Raw genomic sequence first — 18,497 nt, forward strand, 5'->3', positions numbered from 1 at the left:
CACATGAGGCAGGGAGAGTCGCAATTCAAGACGCACACAATGGCGGTTCAGAAACCGCACAGCGTCCGGTGAGGTAGCCACCTCACCAATCATCCCTGCACCGAACAGGGATGGGTCGTTCACTGTGCCAGGAGCGATACCTGGCTGAACGCTCGATGGCAGACTGGGAAGCCACTGACCCACGACCTGCGACCAGGGGGATCAGCCCGAGACCCAGTCCGCATGATCCTCTTCGTCCGAAGAACTAACTAATGCTGACAAAAATAACAGCTAAGTAAAGGCAGAGAGAAAACTCAAACAAAATATCAAAAAGAAGAAAGAGTCTGGGACAAAAAGTCCCAGCACAGAGAGAGCCAGCCACTCCTGACAAGCTAGACATTAAAACTGAGATATGGTTGCAGGAAGTAGGAGGGTATTGACTGAGGGGACCACCCCTTGAGGGTGGGATATGTTAAAGCTTTATTGTTAACATATTCTGTTGCCTAGCTACTCCTTCGGAGCAAAGTCTAATACCCCATATGTGACGAATATGAAGAGGCGGCGACTGTCGGAGGACGTAAGAGAAATGTAAATTTATGTAGGGGGGACTCATTATTTTATTAACATTAGTGGGGGTCGAACACATGTACTCAGCCGTTATAATCTATCGCTGCTTTTTAAACGGTTTCTCGTACTGTAATCTCGCTTTGTCTCACGAGATTACAGGCGGCCCATTCACTTCTATACAAATCTCGGCCATTCACCTAGAAAAAACTTCTCCTCTGATCACCCTGTGAGAACTGAAGTTCACCGCTTCATAAAAAGGGTGCCAGAGGTGATAATTTTCCCCGAAGAACTGCAGAGAAGTGAACGGTGAAAAAAATTCACAGTTTCATAAATGGACACCAGAATTAGTAGGCGACCTGGATGTCAGAGAATGGTGGCTTTCATCAGAAGGACTTCAAGTAGGCATCTTGCTTTGGTTCCTAAAAAAAAACTATCTTGGGGGAGGAGTGATAGGAGCAGCTCAATATGTTTTGTGACTATCTAGCTGTCAAAAAGCTGCATTTTCAAGCAAGCCATTCCAATGTGTACCTGGCATACATGCTGGGATTTGTAGTTCCATGGCAACAAAACACTTGCCAAAGACGTCACCCAGCAAACATTACTTAACTAATTCACACTGTTACAACTGGCACTAGCAGAGAGAATGCTTGCCTTTAGTAGCTTTACCAGGCCTGAGCCATGGCACAATTATATAAACATTATAGGGCGGTCTACTTGAGTACCCAAATTTTGCAGTCTTTGCAGTTCCTAGGTGCTCCCCTTTGTTTTCTGGTGTCTGCACTGCGTATATGTATGAAAAGGGCACTGGGATGGAAAACAATGTGGAAGCCATAAACCTCTCAGCGTCCTCTATGCAACCAGGCCAATTCCACTCATGCTAGCGAATGCACAATGGCAGAGGACTGATGCTCTATTAGCAGGATAACAAGTACCCAAATAGCTTAAAATAAGTACAAACCAGTTATAAAAAGGCTAATGTTTTTCTAACGTGCTCCTAGTGGTTGTGCATGCTGCAGAGTGCGATGCCGTGTCACATTATACTGTCACATAGGCCGTGGAATGAGGCAGATGTATGCAGCTGGAGGGAGGGGAGCTGGGGGTCGGGGATGAGGAAAGTAGCAGCAGCCAGGCTTCTCCTCACATTAAAATATCAGTGCCGGTGGAGACACGCCATTCACACTGGACAGGCAGCATGACGTCTGTGAACAGAAGGTCCTAGTTCCAGTATAGGCTTGGAATGAACAGGCAGAGGGGAAGGTCCAGCAGTCTGCAGTGCACTGGCTTCTCCTGCGTCTGTTCTGTGACATGAGCAGGAATGTGATAGCAGGGCATGGAGGGCTGGCACAGAGGAGGTGGCAGAAGTCGAGGCTGATTCTGGCAGTGTTTGGTTTTACTTAGCAGGTCCAGACCTAGGAAGAGAAGATGACAAATGACAACAGATGATAAATGATGATACTTTCAATCACTAAGAAAGTGCAATAAAGACAAAGACAATAGACCAATCAGGGGACAAAATTAAATTACACTCATCTGCCACTGTTAGTGAGTTTCTATAGGAAGCTATGTCTCACGGTGCAGATCCTTTAACCACTTAAAGACCAAATACAACTTATTTTTATTTTAGCACTAAGATAGGAGGGAAGAATTTACATTTCTGCTGGGTTTTTATTTCCGTTTTTGTCTCTGTGACGCCCATACATGAGATGGAGGGGACCAGTTGTCACTTGGACAGGAAGATACAGGTAACCAATAAAAAAAAAACTGAAGGAGGCTCTAACCTTTCCCTGCATTATCCAATGCAAAACTGAAAGGTTTAGCTGGAGTTGGGCTTTAAGCCAAATGTAAAAATACAGTATAGGCGTAACAGAAAAAAGGAAACATATCTATTAGGGATGCACCGAAATGAAAATTTTGGGCCGAAACCGAAAATGCAGGATGCCCTTGGCCGAAAACCGAAACCGAAAATTACTTTTTCCCCCCAAAAAATGTAAAATGGATAGAACAGGGGCATACACCAAAAACAGGCAGCGACGTACATCTGTAGCTGCCACCCTGTCACAGTATATGTACTGTGATGGGTTGGCAAGAGGTTAATTTAATTACCAATGGTATTTGTATTATGAAGCATGAGGGGTTAATGTATTGTCACTGCAGGTCACTCATCTATTAGTGAACGACCAGTGGCAGGTAATTAAGCCCTTTGTGCTGCATTAGTGCAACCAGTGTTAATTAACACTGATACTGGTCGCACTAATGCAGCAAAAAAGGGTTAATTACCTGCCACTGGTCGATCACTAATAGATGAGTGACCTGCAGTGACAATACATTAACCCCTCATGCTTCATAATACAAATACCATTGGTAAGCTGCCTCAGCCCCCCCCCCCCCACCCCCACTGCCTCAGCGTCCCCCTCCTCGGGTGTCCTGCATTCAAAAGTCCCGCCTCTCAATGATGTCCCTACTACGATCTGTGCATTATGAATGGACATACCAGACGTAGGGGGGGGGGGGGGGGGGGGGCGGGGCGAGCGGCCGCTATAGAGAGAACTAATGTGATCCTTCACTGTCAGCTCAGCACGACTATAGTGTGAATGAGAACAGAACTGAGCTGACACCGGGCGGGGGGCGAGCGGATCGGCCGCTATTAGCTGTAACTATGCGAGAGCTTCACTTCCTTGTCAGCGGAGATACATGCCTGACAAGGAAGTGAAAGGCTCACATAGTTACAGCTAATAGCGGCCGCTCCCCCCACCCCCCGCCCGGTGTCAGCTCAGTTCTGTTCTCATTCACACATAGACGTGCTGAGCTGACAGTGAAGGATCACATTAGTTCTCTCTATAGCGGCCGCTCGCTCCGCCCCCCCCCCCGCCCGGCATGTCCATTCATAATGCAGATCGTAGTAGGGACGTCATTAAGAGGCGGACGGCCGGCCAGAGGCGGGACTTTTAAAACCTGCCCTGCCCTGCCCTGCGCTGCGCTGCGCTCTCCTCCTTCCCCACGGCGGCCATATTTATTTTCGGCACTGTTAACCCATTATCGGCCGAAATGAGATAGGCTCATTTTCGGCCGATAATTTCGGTGGCCGAAATTACGGTGCATCCCTAATATCTATTTCCTGCTCCTTTTGTACAGTTTGTCTTGGGATGACTAATGGCTTTCATTGGCTGCAATCAATTGCTTGCAAAAAATTTTTTTGAAAAAATTGCCCCGGTGGACATGTTAAAAATTAAATGTAAACCTCCCCAAAAGTATACAATTTCTAAAAGCAGGGACCCTGAATAATAAAATGGTGGCAGTTGGCATTTTTTTCCCGAGGGACAATATTTGCGCAGGTATTTATCAAACACCTATTTTAGGGGGAAAAAAAAAAAAAAACTATAATGAATTTTAGCACAAACATAATATTATACCCATTTTTTTTTTTGTAAAAAATATAAAAGATGTGTTTGTGTTGAACCATGTCCAGTCTTAAAATTGCCCATGCCCGTGGAAAAAACAATGGCACCCAAAATTTTCCATAGGCGACACTTAAAAAAACCTTTACAGGTCATCATTTTAGCAGTAACTGTGAACTTTGGCCCTAGAATTATTGCTCTCACTCTGACATTCGGGACAATATCGCCAATGTGTGGCGGAATTGATGTTTACATACACGTGCTCATCTTACGCTATGTTTTTCATGTGAGATATGTGCTGGGGTGCTTTTTTCTTTTTTACATTGCTATCACAAGCTAAAAAACCCTCTATATGATAGCAAGGGCAGCTGACCCTCAATGCCTCCCCTGCCCTCCAATGCAGCTACTCCAGCATAGATCATGCTGCAATAGCTACATTCTCATCTACATTAGTCAAGGAATGACAGCTGTGTTATAAATTGCAGGGGAAATATTGAAGAGATTGAGAGCCTCACAAAAGTGATTGAGTGGATCACTTTGATCGGAAAGCCCTTCGTAGGCTCTGAGCCCCCTTTCACAGAAGTGCAATTTTTGATGCAGCTGTCGTTGCGCATATATATATATATATATATACACACACACACACACACACACACACACACACACACACACACACACACACACACTTTTATTGTTTTTGCAGTGTCCCCCTGCAGAGAGGTTCCTACGTCTATCAGCCCCCTCGTTTGTACTCCCACAGCACATTGAAGTCCAGCTGCTGAAATACTGTAGGTGCTGCAATATCAGATACAACAGCAAGTGGCACAGTTTTTTTTTCAGGTTGCAGTAGCCGATACAACAGCAGGTGGCGGAGTTTTATTTCTCTAGCGTCCGTTGACAGACGCAGCCTCATCTCCATGAGCTGAGTAAGTTTATGCTCCTCCCATCAGGAGTAGCCTAGGCAGTAAAATTTGAATACACACGCCCAGGGGGCTGTCCCTCTAGGCATGAACCCCTACTGCACAATCCAGCACATCAGTTTGTTTCTGCCTAGAGAAGGAGTAGGACCTAGGTTTCCTGCTGGGACTCCCGTCTTAGTTTTTTTTTTATTCTTTTCAGAATATTTTCTTTTATTTATCTTTACTCACTTGCTAGCTAGTGTTCAGGGAAGAATCTTCCTGGTGATCTACAAGCACAATGCCAGCTGGGGCTTCGCACTGGATAATCTAGATCCTTATGGTCCCCCCAGTCTGGACTACGAGCGTGAGCAGGTTATAGTTCCGACCTAGGCCTAGCCACTATGGTGCCCCCTGGTCCGGAGGGGGACGAGCCTGCGAGAGGATGTCTTGCTGGGACGCATCGACCTGGAATGCCCTGAGTCGCAGCGTACCCATCGGCTGGCAGCACCCCCACTTCGGGTGGGAGGCAGTCTGCCCGGAGTGGAGCCCACCCGGTCCATGGTATGGTGAGTAAATGTGCCTCCCTTGCCCCTGCTGGCCTTGAGGGGATATGGGCCCTCCCCTGGGGATAATGGGATTCGTGCCTTCCAAGAGATACCCCCTGGTCTGCCCGGTACCCGTTCTGTGTGTCCTTCCCTCTCCCTGTCCAGGTGACATGGGACCTTGGGCTTGCTGGTCCCTGTTGTGGTTCCTGAGGCCTTCATGCATCGGTCCCTAGCCGCATGGTGCGCTGTGGGCGCCGCCATCTTAGATGTGGGCGAAAAGATTTTTTCCCCATAGACTTGTATGGGGCAGCCATTTTCCCTGCAGCTTCCTATTGTTTTCTATGGGCGTCCATCTTTGTGTAGCCCTGGTGCTATACTTGGCAGTGTTTCCCTATCAGGCGACATCACTTCCTGTGTGGTAATTTCCTGCTGCTGTGCAGAGGTCACTTCCTGCTTCTCTCTCTATGCTGTGGTAGATTCAGGAGTAAGTGTGTCTGAGGTGGTAATGTATTGGTAGGGTCTCTGCAGGCATATCCTTGCACTTTCTGCTATCAGCTTGGTTTATAGGGGTTCCCTGCACACCGCTGCAATCGGTGGTAGATACTGCGATCGGCGCTCTTAAAGCGTCAGTACTCCGTTTTTTTGCGATTTGCACTATGGAGTCCCAAACTGAAAAATCACCCTCAGACTCACTCTGTGCAACTCCCAGACAGTATGGATGGCAGTCGTTGGCCTCAATTTCAGCTTCCCCGGAAAGCCTGGTGACAAAAGTTGATTTGGTCATGAAAAAGGTTGATAGCCAAAACTGGCCACTGCCTTCTCCTTCTATGGAAGTGTCCTCTGATTCAGAGGCTGATGGGGTCGCCCTGGACGCTCCCACCTGAGGGGTCGCTGTCCTCACAGTCAGATGGTGAAGAGGACCCGTCTTCTTCAGCGGGAAAGTGCCTTAGTGGAAGCCCTGATTTTTTCAGTGCGGGATACTTTAAAATTGGCTGATGAGCCCACACCGGTAGAGACGTAGTTGGCTTTTGGCTCCCAAAAGTCTCAGAAATCTGGCAAGGTTTTCCCTTGTCCCGACACCTTTCACGATATTGTGATAAGGCAGCGACTTGGTCGTCTGTGCACAACTTTACTAAATTTCGATGTGCATTTGTTGGCATCTTCGGATGCCTCTTTTGGCTGCAAGGTTTTGTAGGCTGCTGTTTCATAAGAGAATGTTTGTTTGTACTTCTCTTTGGGGTCTTTTTTTCTGGGTGAGCTCCTGTTCGGTTGAGCTCCATGTTGCCCGTTTTTTTTTGTTTAAGCCCGTAGCGTGTGAAACACACTCAAAAGACTTCACCCGGTGCATAAAAAAGTGCACACACACAAACGTGAGGAACACAAAAAGTGCACAGGGTGTGCGAACAAATGGTCTTCCCTCCGAAGAGGTAGGACCCGAACCTCGATCCCCCGGGGCGCAAGACTCCTGACAGGGATTTAAGGTACTCATGGTCTGTCTGGCCGGAACCAGACTGACCCCGTTCTTCAGGGGGACTGCCGAAACAGCCCCCACCGAGTACTAAGTGGGGCTCCCCCGAAGGGAGACCCCATGAGAGAGGGCAGACCAAGCCAAAAGGCCATATCCACCCCCTCCCAAGACTCAAGGTAGGGCCCGAGGACCCACACCCTACAAGTCGTGCAGGTGAAAAAAGGTGATAGAAAAGTGACAAACTACAAAGAAAAAGACACACACAAACAAAAAGGTGGGGAAGGGGAAGTGGATAGGTGAATTAGTGCCTAAGTGAAAAACAAAGGCAGGCCTTCCGGCCGGAATAAGAATTCCTCTGGTCGAAGCCAAAGGGCCTTGCCCAAGAGGCAGGTGCTTAAAAAAGTGTGCGTAGGTGCAGTGACCATGGTGCCGAAAAACTCAAGGCGAGCTGCCCCTCACCAGTGAGAATTAAGGCACCCCTGGGCTGCCACCCCAGGGGCACATACACTACGGGCTTTCTCTACCCCGGCCCAAAGGCCAGACCGAGTGTAGCCCTATCCTACCAGGAGGCATCAGAACTTTGGACAGCTTAGGGAGAACCTGCCTTCAACTGGGGACAAGCCTTTTTCAAGGCCAGATTCAACCCAGGAGGAAAGGCTCCCCCACCGCCACCGCCGTTCCTTACCAATCACATCCAGGAGCAGTACTAACTGGCCGCAGATCCAGTTTTCTCGCTCCCTTCAAACTGGTAGGGGCGGACCCATTCAAATCAGGAAGGCATTGGAACCCGTCCGGCTTTCTCTGGTTTGGCCTACTCCGGTCCTCCAGTTACGCCCAGAGCGCCCCGGTTAACTTCGGCCACCACCGATACTAACCTTCAGGTTCCATTCCAACACTGATAAGAACAGATACTACACTTGATCTTAGCCAAAAGGCCGAGAAGCGATGTTGCCCGGTTGGCTAAGTTTAGCCTTTTGGAGTTGACGTTACTATCTGGTTATGTTTATCCCACCCCTTATACCTACACTGCTTTGGGACATCCCACTCAGCTCATGGAGATGAGGCTACTTCCGTCGACGGACAATAGAGAAAATAAGATTTTTGAAAGATCTTACCGTAAAATCTTTTTCTCTGACTTCAGTCAACAGACTCAGCACTCACCCCTCTGTTTGGGGTTGGTTCTTTTGTCTTCACTGCTTTTAAACTAAACTAAACTGATGTGCTGGATTGTGCAGTGAATATTTATGCCTAGAGGGACAGCCCGCTGGGAGTGTGTATTCAAATTTTACTGCCTAGATTACTCCTGATGGGAGGAGCATAAACCCACTCAGTTCATGGAGATGAGGCTGCGTCTGTCGACGGACATCAGAGAAAAAGATTTTACGGTAAGATCTTACAAAAATCTTATTTTTCAGGTTTCAGTAGCAGGTTCAACAGCAGATGGTGCAGTTAAAATCTACTGCAGTGATATAGTAAGCAGGGAATTTCAAAGAGAAAAACTGGATTTTTATTTACCCGCCATTCCGCTATAATCACAGTAACATAAAAGAATACAACAATCTTACCTTTACAGTACTGTCCACGGCACCGGAAAAGAGCCGCCCCCTGGACACAGCCAGAGCAGTGACACTGCCCTGATGTCTCAGCAATGTTTGAGTGCAAATCATGTTATCCATACTCCAGACCTAGACAGAAAAGGGTATATCATACAGCATTATGCAAGCAACATACAATTACACAACATACATTTCTGAATACTAGAACTAGTGCACACTACAAAAAAAAAAAAAAAAAAATAAAGCTACAACTACATCACATATACAAGGCTTGACGGCTGTTGGTGTCTGTCATCCTCCTACATAAGTTGTATCCTCTCTCTCCTACTGCCAAAAGCACACATTTTACACAGCATTACTAAGCTCCATGAGGCGGAGAGCAGGGATCTGATGCCACACATTGCACAACAAAGAGCAGGAAATTGAGTGACTTATGCAGGTAGCAGATAGACTAGAGAGCAGGCTGAAATCACAGTAGGTGCTTTGGATAGGAGCAAGTGCACACTAGAGAAGAATATACTTGTTCACTTTTCAGTTCAGGGGATTACAACCATTTAAGCCTCTAGAAAGGGGAGAAACGCACAAGTGGAAAAGGATGGGCAAAGTGGATCTGCAATTTGTTGCAATAAGGTTTGGTAAGAGAAGTCAGAAGTAATGTGCAGCTATAGACTATTGTTTGGCATATTAACAATGTGCAAGAAAACACTTTATATGTTGGGTTAATTCTGAAAACAGAGACTGGATCTGTGGTGCTCCAAGTTGAGTTGTGGTGCTCCAAGAATGAGGTACAACTACAATCCTCCAGTTTTACAAGCCTCCTGAATATGGGGCAAATATAAAATCCAGAACATAACAACGCTCACCCAGGCTGACTCTGCTTCAATAGCAGTGTTTGGAACAATAAACATTATGATATGATAAAATCTACTGAGTTGGGAGCACATTGAATGGAAAGGAACACTTGATTTCAAGGCCTAACACCTCCTGGATACATAAAACACACATCTTTCACCTCAGCAATCACGGTACACAATGTTTCCATACACCGAGTTTGACTTAAGGCTGTCATATTTTATAAGGCTTAAAACCACTCAAAGGGTTTTTGTGAAACAAACAATGAAAATAGAAACATGCTGCTCTGATACAATATACGTTCAAAGAGCAAGGTGGTGTCCCCCTTTCAACCATCATTAAAGTTTGTAAACCTTAATCAAAAATAATTAATATTGGGTCACTCATAAAAAGTGAATATATGTGCAGATTCTTTTTCTCAACTGTTTTCATACTAAGAAAAGGGTGATCCTGACAGTTTCATCCTGTTCTTGGGTTGGGGTGAACACATCCATAGGCAGCTCTTTCTCACAGCGTAGTCACCCATGTGCACTTGCTCCCATGCCCAGTCTAATCCACAGAGGTGAAGATTTACAAAAACTGGAGCAGCTGTGCATGGCAAACCAATCAGTTTCTAGCTTTCATTTTCAATGCACAACTTAACCAGCTGAAGATAAAAGATGATTGGTTACCATACACAACTGCTGCAAATTTCGTCTGCTCTGGTATTGATCAATGTCCCCCAGTAAGCTTTCCCAGCGTTGTATAGGAGCTGCCCATACAGTGGGGAAAATATGTATTTGATTGACCCCTTGAAGATTTTGTAAGTTTGCCCAACTAAAAAGAAACAAAGGGTCTATAACTTTTTATCATAGGTGTATTTTAAATTATAGAGACAGAATATCAACCCAAAATCCGGAAAAAACATGATACAAATGTTATAAATTGAGTTGCAGTTCAGTGAGAAAAATAATTATTTAAACCCCTACCAACCAATATTAAATCTGGCTTCCACAGACTGTGTAATGTGGACCACAGATTACTCCTGTCAAGATAATAAGGTGCTCCTCCTAATGACAACTCGTTATGTGTATAAAACCTGTCCACAGAATCTTTTTCTTCCATTCAAACTCACCATCATGGTCAAGATCAGAGAGCTGTCAGAGGATGTCAGAGACAAGATTGTAGACCTGCAAAAAGCTTGAATGGGCTGCAAGACCATCAGCATGAGGCTTGGGGAGAAGGAGACAACTGTTGGAGCGATTATTCACAAATAGAAGAAATACAAAATAACTATCAATCGCCCTTGGTCTGGAGCTCTATGAAAGATTTTGCCTCACAGGGTAAAATATGATCATGAGAAAAGTGAGGGATCAGCCCAGAACTACACAGGAGGAGCTTGTAAATGATCTCAAGGCAGTTGGGACCACAGTCACCAAAGAAACCACTGGTAACACAATATGTTGCCATGGATTGAAATCCTGCAGCATCCGCAAGGTCCCCCTCTTAAAAAAGGCACATGTACGGGGCCCATCTGTAGTTTGTCAATGAACATCCAAATGATTTGGAGAATCATTGGGAGAAAGTGCTGTGGTCAGATGAGACCAAAATTGAGTTCTTTGGCATTCACTTGATTGGCCGTGTTTGGAGGAAGAAAATTGCTGACTATAACCCTAAGAACAACATTTATACAGTCAAACAGGGAGGTGAAAACATGATACTTTGGGGCTTTTTATCTGCTAAAGGTACAGGCTAACTTTGCCGCATTGGGGGGCCAATGGACGGGACCATGTATTGTAAAATCTTGAATAAGGACCTTCTTCCCTTGCCTGAACACTGAAAAGGGTCATGGATGGGTCCTCCAGCATAACATTGACCCACAACATGCCACCAAGGCAACGAAAGAGTGGCTCAACAAGAAGCACATTAAGGTCATGGAGCGGCCCAGCCAGTCTCCAGACCTTAATCCTATAGAAAATGTATAGAGGGAGCCAAGAAACCTTATCGATTAAGAGAAGATCTGTAAAGAAGAGTGGACAAAAATCCCTCCTGAGATGTGCGCAAACCTGGTAACCAACTACAGGAAACGTCTTACGTCTGTGCTTGCCAACAAGGGTTTCTCCACCAAGTACTAAGTCATGTTTTGCTTGGGAAACAAATACTTATTTTACTCACTGAACTGCAAATCAATTTAGAACTTTTGTATCGTGTTTTTTCCTGGATTTTTGGTTGATAATCTGTCTCCATTATTTATTTATTAATACACCTACAGTATCTCACAAAAGTGAGTACACCCCTCACATTTTTGTAAATATTTTATTTTATCTTTTCATGTGACAACACTGAAGAAATTACACTTTGCTACAATAAAGTGAGTGTACAGCTTGTATAACCGTGTAAATGTGCTGTCATCTTAAAAAAACTCAACACACAGCCATTATTGTCGAAATCGTTGGCAACAAAAGTGAGTACACCCCTAAGTGAAAATGTCCAAATTGGGCCCAATTAACCATTTTCCCTCCCCGGTGTCATGTGACTCATTAGTGTTACAGAGGTCTCAGGTGTGAATGGGGAGCGGGTGTGTAAATTTATTGTTATCACTCTCTCATACTGGTCATTGGAAGTTCAACACGGCACCTCATGGCAAAGAACTCTCTGAGGATCTTAAAAAAGAATTGTTGCTCTACATAAAGATGGCCTAGGCTATAAGAAGGGGTGGGGGAGTCAGCCTGTCAGTGCTCACACCATACGCCGTACACTGCATCAAATTGGTCTGCATGGCTGTTGTCCCAGAAGGAAGCCTCTTCTAAAGATGATGCACAAGAAAGTCCGCAAACAGTTTGCTGAAGACAAGCAGACTACGGACATGGATTACTGGAACTATGTCCTGTGGTCTGATGAGACCAAGATAAACTTATTTGGTTCAGATGGCGTCAAGCGTTTGTGGCGGCAACCAGGTAAGAAGTACAAAGACAAGTGTGTCTTGCCTACAGTCAAGCATGGAGTTTGGAGTGTCATGGTCTGGGGCTGCATGAGTATTGCTGGCACTGGGGAGCTACAGTTCATTGAAGGAACCATGAATGCCAACATGTACTGTGACATACTGAAGCAGAGCATGATCCCCTCCCTTCAGAGACTGGGCTGCAGGGCAGTATTCCAACATGATAACGACCCCAAACACACCTCCAAGACGACCACTGCCTTGCTAAAGAAGCTGAGAGTAAAGGTGATGGACTGGCCAAGCAGGTCTCCAAACCTATGTATGGTAAAAATAAGATGCGCTAGTCCAATGGTATAAAAGCAGCACTTAGAAATCTCTGCACCGTGGGAAAGCTAAAATGATAATGTGTGATAGTGTGCTAATAATATAGATATTTAATGAAAAGAACATAAATATTGCCGATGAAATAAAATGACAAAACAATCATTATATGTGACATACGCTCTTGAAAAAAAGTACTGTGAAGGTTCCTGAGCTATCAGCATAAATGCATGTAGCGATAGAATGGTGCTCAAAATCCAAACGACAATAAAATAAATATAATGGGAAGGAAAAGTTCATAATAAGTCCGGCTGCTGTTGAAAATTGAGCAGAGAGTGAACACAGCGGATGGAATCAAGCGTACTCAGTGCGGATGTATATCCTATATGGTGGGATGACCTGAGCCTCAATTGATACACCAAACGCCTTCAGCAGCCCCAATCCATGTAACTGAACTCCTCACATGTAGCACCAGACTTCCCAAGCTTGACATGTAAACGTATAAATGACTAATAGTGCATTATCCTTTAAACACTTTATTCGAGAAGTAGATTGCACTTAAATGAAAATGGAAATATTCCGTCATGGAAACACGAACAGGGACAGGAGAGCCCGGCCGCCTACAGTGCGGACCAGGCCCGGTGACGATGTGGCTACTGCACCCGACGCTTTTTCCCTCAGAATGCCTCAACTGGGCTTGGAGGACCCAGTTGACGCCTTCTGAGGGAAAACGCTTCTGGTAGCGCCGCCGCATCGTCACAGTGCCCGGCCCGCACTGCAGGCGGCGGGGCTCTCCTGTTCTTATTTGTGTTTCCATGCCGGAATATTTCCATTTTCATGTAAGTGCAATCTATTTCTCAAATAAAGTGTTTTAAGGACAATGCACTATTAGCCATTTATTAGTTTACATGTCAAACTTGGGAAGTCCGGTGCTACATGTGAGGAGTTCAGTTACATGGATTGGGGCTGCTGAAGGCGTTTGGTGTATCTATTGAGGATCAGCTCATCCCACCATTTAGGATATATATCCGCACTGAGTTCATTTGGTTCTGGTAAGCAGCAATCCATCTGTGTGATCACCATGGGGTGGCATGGAACACTTGATTCCATCAGCTGTGTTCACTCTCTGCTCAATTTTCAACGGCAGCCGGACTTAATATGAACTTTTCCTTCACATTGTATTTATTTTATTATCGTTTGGATTTTGAGCACTATTCTATCGCTACATGCATTTATGCTGATAGCTCACAAACCTTCACAGTACTTTTTTCAAGAGCATATATCACATATAATGATTGTTTTGTCATTTTATTTCATTGGCAATATTTATTTTGTTTTCAAGAAATATCTATATTATTAGCGCACTAGCACATATTATCATGTCTCCAAACCTAAACCCTATTGAGCATCTGTGGAGAATCCTCAAACAGAAAATGGAGGAGCGCAAGGTCTCTAACATCCACCAGCTTCATGATGTCATCATGGAGGAGTGGAAGAGAACTCAAGTAGCAACCTGTGAAGCTCGGGTGAACTCCATGCCCAAGAGGGTTAAGGCAGTGCTGGAAAAAAGTAGTGACCACACAAAACATTGACACTTTGGGCCCAATTTGGACATTTCCCCTTAGGGGTGTACTAACTTTTGTTGCCAGTGGTTTAGACATTAATGGCTGTGTGTTGACTTATTTTGAGGGGACAGCAAATTGACACTGTAAGACCCTGTTCACACTGGGGCGAGCCGACTTTGCCGGGCGACCTGTGAAGTCGCAGCGCGCAGCTTGCACCGCGACTTTGGAGCGGCCAGCACGGACTTCATATAATTGAAGTCAATGCAGGTCGCTCCGGGTCTCCCCAAAGAAGCTCCGGACCCTTTTTCTAAGTCGGAGCGACTTGTGTCACTCCTATTAGAACGGGTCCACAGCTTCTCTATGGCAGGCGACCTACGGCGACCTGTCAGGCGACCAGGTCGCCTGACAGGTCGCCCCAGTGTGAACCGGCTCTTATACAAGCTGTACACTCACTACTTTACATTGTAACAAAGTGTCATTTCTTCAGTGTTGTCACATGAAAAGATACAATAAAATATTTACAAAAATGTGAGGGGTGTACTCACTTCTGTGAGATACTGTATGATAAAAATGATAGACCCTTAATTACTTTGTAAGTGGTCAAACTTACAAAATCTGCAGGGGATCCAATAAATATTTTCCCCGCTGTATGTCCGGTAGGCTTGTCTGTGGGGTGTTCTCACCTCTTAACTGTCAGCAGCTCCTCACGGTCATCCATTAATTAAGATGAAAGCAGTGGAACCAGTACCATGCGACTTTATTCTCACCCACCGCCAATACAGATTACAGCAGTTGAAAACTGGCCACGTGTTTATTAAAGAGGAAAGAGTATTTACAATTTTCCTTCCATTGCAATTTTAACAGGGAATGTTTCCCTAGTGTGTGCAGATGCTGAATGTATAAAACAAAAATCATGGTTTACATCTGGTTTAAAGGGAGATATTAAGCAGTGACATACCCGTAAGGATCGGTCATATGAGGCACTGAAAACCTTGGTTTGATCTGGTGTGGAAATGACAGCCAAAGCGTATACTGTGCCCACATGTCCAGTTAATGTGCGGACCTGTTCTTTAGATTCGATGTCCCAAACCTACAACAAGAGAACAACATAGATGAACAAAATAAAAACTTTCAAACAGTTCCTGATAGCTGGACTGTTTAGGTATCCAAAAAAAAAAACCCAGAAAACAATACTGTATTAGGTTTTTTGACTCATCAACAATTTTGTCACTTAAAGTAGAACTTTAGGGGGAAAAATGGCAAACATACAGGATTTTTAATGCAGAAGAGATATTATGGGGAAGATTTTCCAAAACTGGTACACACCGAATCTGGTGCAGCTGTGTGTAGTAACAAATCAGCTTCTAGGGTTTATTGTCAAAGCTTAATTGAACAAACTGAGGTTAGAAGCTGATTGGTTACTATGTTTGGCTGCACCAGTTTCTGTAGGCCTCCCCCACTATGTCTCTTCTGCTCAGTGCACAATTTTGGCAATGCCAAGATGAATGAGCTTGTGGGAGTTCAGTGGGAGTGAAATAATCTTGGCCCAGGTAATGAAAATGGCCAAAGATTAGTACCCAGAAGCCGACAAACTGAAGATGTAAGTGGCCAGTGGGGAGCTCTTGGACACTGCAGAGCTGGAGAGAAGGAAGAGAGAGAGAGTATAGTTCCACTTTTAACTGGAAGGGTCATAGGATACTACAGCTTTATTATAGGCTAGTAAGTGATAAAATTCCAAACACTCCTCAAATCACTCTGCTGTCCATGTTACCTGGAAAAGGCACCCATTGTTTTCTTGAACAATCACTTAAACCACAGTCCACCATTTGTAAAAAAGTAGTAAATGCACCAACCTACCTGTATTAAAAAAGTGCATTTATTAAATGTCTGCATTGAGGCCTGTACAGCATTGCAAACGCAATCAGTGCATGGAGGCTGCCATGTACAGGCTTTTGCATAGTTTTCCTCCAGCCCCAGGTCCATACAGAGGTAGGGCTGGGCAAAAAATCTATTAAATCGATAAATCGATTTTTTAGTGTAAAACTATTTTTTTTTTTCAAACTCGAGTTTTTTGCCACTATAGTTTTTTCTATAGCGCGATATGAGCCAGCCCCCGCCCCGCGTAACCATAGACAGTACACACACACTAGCCGCCCCTTCAACTGCTCACTTGAGCTCTGAGTCTCTTTACCGTGTTCACTGATAGATAACTTCTCTTCCCTCACCTCACCGAGCGCACCATGTGACCGCGCTGCGCCGCCATTGGCCCAACGTCTTTGCATATTCATGAGCGGCGCTTGCCCGCGCGCCACGTGACAGCCCGCCATGCCATTGGCTGGCGAACACTCTGCGCATTTGCATATGCATGAGGCTGGGTTTGGCATTTTGTAGAGGTTGGCCGTCGGGGCTTCTGGGAGTTGTAGTCTGCCGGAGACCTCTGTAGACGGGTCTATGTTTACAATGGCTCGGATGACTTTATGCCAACCGGTGGGGGGTATGGTAATGAGAGCAAGCGCTGGAGGGGTGTGGATTGGAGGAGGCTGGCCCATTGTGGCCTGAGCGCACTGTGAAGCCGGCGTGCACATGGTGCATGTGGGGTCAGGAGCCCATTGCTGCCCCTAAGGCATGCCGGGTTATCCCTGCTCCATGTGACCTGACACTCCAGGCTGCTGGATTCTATCATCAGTCCTGCTTCATGTATGGCACTGCACCACAAATATTATTACCCACTTCACATCCAGAAGATTTACCCCCCCCCCCCTCCTCCCCTTCATGACCAGGCCATTTTTTTTTTTAAATACAGCTCTGCATTACTTTAACTTGCAATTGCGCAGTCGTGAGCCATTATTTTTTGCGCTGTAAACAAGAAAGAAGACCAACAATTTTGAAAAAAAATATATATTTTTTTTTACTTTCTGCTAATAAAACGTTCGGAAGATCTTTTCTTTCTATTTTATTCTATTGTTTTTTTTTTTAATCTATTTAATTTGAATTTATTCTATTCTACACATTTTAACTCTTGAGGACAATCATAGCAATAAAGTTGCACTTTTGACACTATATCTGATGTCTGCAGTAATTTTTTAAGTGTATTGAAAAAAAAATCTAAAATCGAATTGAAACTCTAATTTTTCTTTAAAAATCGAAGATTTTTTTTTTAGGCAAAATCGCCCAGCCCTATACAGAGGTATGACCCTTCTGTTATGGGTCTAGAGGAGGGGCTGAATTGCAAAGTTGGCCCACTGCCAAGGTGTCAGAAGGGATTAGTAATATTTTTCCTGATCAATCCTGGTAAATGGATGTGACTGTGTGGTCAGAGTATTCAAACAATACCAATAACCTACATTAAGAAGCACCCTGAAATTCAGGAAAGGAAGGGGTGGTGGCCTGGGTTTAGGGGGATGATGTAGGCAACCATGGTTTATGTTACACTCTAAATACGGTATAACATAAAAGATTATCTAAAAAGTGGACTTTGGCTCCCTCCCCAGCTGCATATACCTTTCCATTAATTCCCTCTGCTCTGTTTTCCTGTAGAGAACAAAGCAAGAAATCTCTTTGTAACAAGTTGTGAGTTGAAGTTTACAGAAGGTTGAGGATTCTCTGCATGCCCCTATATTACAGTGCTGGCGTGGTCAATCACCAAGAAGCATTGCAGTCCCGTAAAAGCAAAAGGAGAAAATCACATGCTCCCCCATAACAATAAGTAGAGCAGTGGGAGATCTAAAAAGGTGAGTAAATGTTCTGCTACGAAGGGTACTGTGCTTTGCTAGTGTAAGGCACTGTCCTGCACTGGCAAAGCACAGGTTAATTTTCAGGTCTCTGGGGGTCAGTGTGTGTCAATGCCCACCACTGCCACTACATCACCGTGACTATTGCGGACCATGTGGAATCTTTGAACGTGCACAAAGCGGTTCAGAGCTTTTAAGTCCAGAATCGGACGCGCCTTGCCCTCCTTTCTGGGCACAGTGAACAGATTTGAGTAAAAACCCCGAAATCTGTCCCGATGTGGCACCGGGACAATTACCCCATGGGCGAGTAGATCCTGAACGGCCCGATGAAGATCTTGCAGCCGATCTGGGGTCAAATGAAGATTTGAGGAAAAGAATCTGTCCCCTGGTCGTGAAAGGAATTCAATCTTGTAACCTGATCGAATGATTTCCTGAACCCACTTGTCCGGAATCCAGAGCAGCCAAGGTTGGAGGAAACCGCGCAGACGTCCCCCTACCACTTCAGGCAGTGGTGGTGCCTGGGCGGCTTTTTGCTTGCCCGCTCTGGGCTTTCTCTGGCCACCCTGGCCCTTGAAAGGTTTCCCCTTGTCCTGCTCCTTGAAGGCACGAAAGGACCCCTGATTTGGTTTAAAGGAGGGGCCCCGCTTACCGCGGAAAAACTTACCCCTAGGATTCTGGGGCAACAGAGTGCTCTTGCCC

At 45.2% G+C, this 18,497-nt stretch overlaps 1 protein-coding gene across 3 annotated transcripts in view; it reads right to left on the reverse strand.

The window, feature by feature from the left end:
* Positions 1 to 894: 894 nt before the first annotated feature.
* Positions 895 to 18,497, reverse strand: part of TRAF7 (TNF receptor associated factor 7) — a 110,682-nt gene continuing 93,079 nt past the window's right edge. For all 3 annotated transcript variants that reach the window (XM_082261270.1, XM_082261272.1, XM_082261271.1), the window contains exons 19-21: positions 15,026 to 15,157; positions 8,419 to 8,538; positions 895 to 1,955 (exon numbers count right to left, since the gene is read on the reverse strand). In XM_082261270.1, the coding sequence (XP_082117396.1) occupies positions 1,941 to 1,955; positions 8,419 to 8,538; positions 15,026 to 15,157 (267 nt within the window). In that variant the 3' untranslated portion in view covers positions 895 to 1,940. The remainder of the gene's footprint in view (positions 1,956 to 8,418; positions 8,539 to 15,025; positions 15,158 to 18,497) is intronic.

This window comes from Pelophylax lessonae (genome assembly GCF_965119305.1).
Source record: "Pelophylax lessonae genome assembly, chromosome: 6".
Classification (NCBI taxonomy): domain Eukaryota; kingdom Metazoa; phylum Chordata; class Amphibia; order Anura; family Ranidae; genus Pelophylax; species Pelophylax lessonae.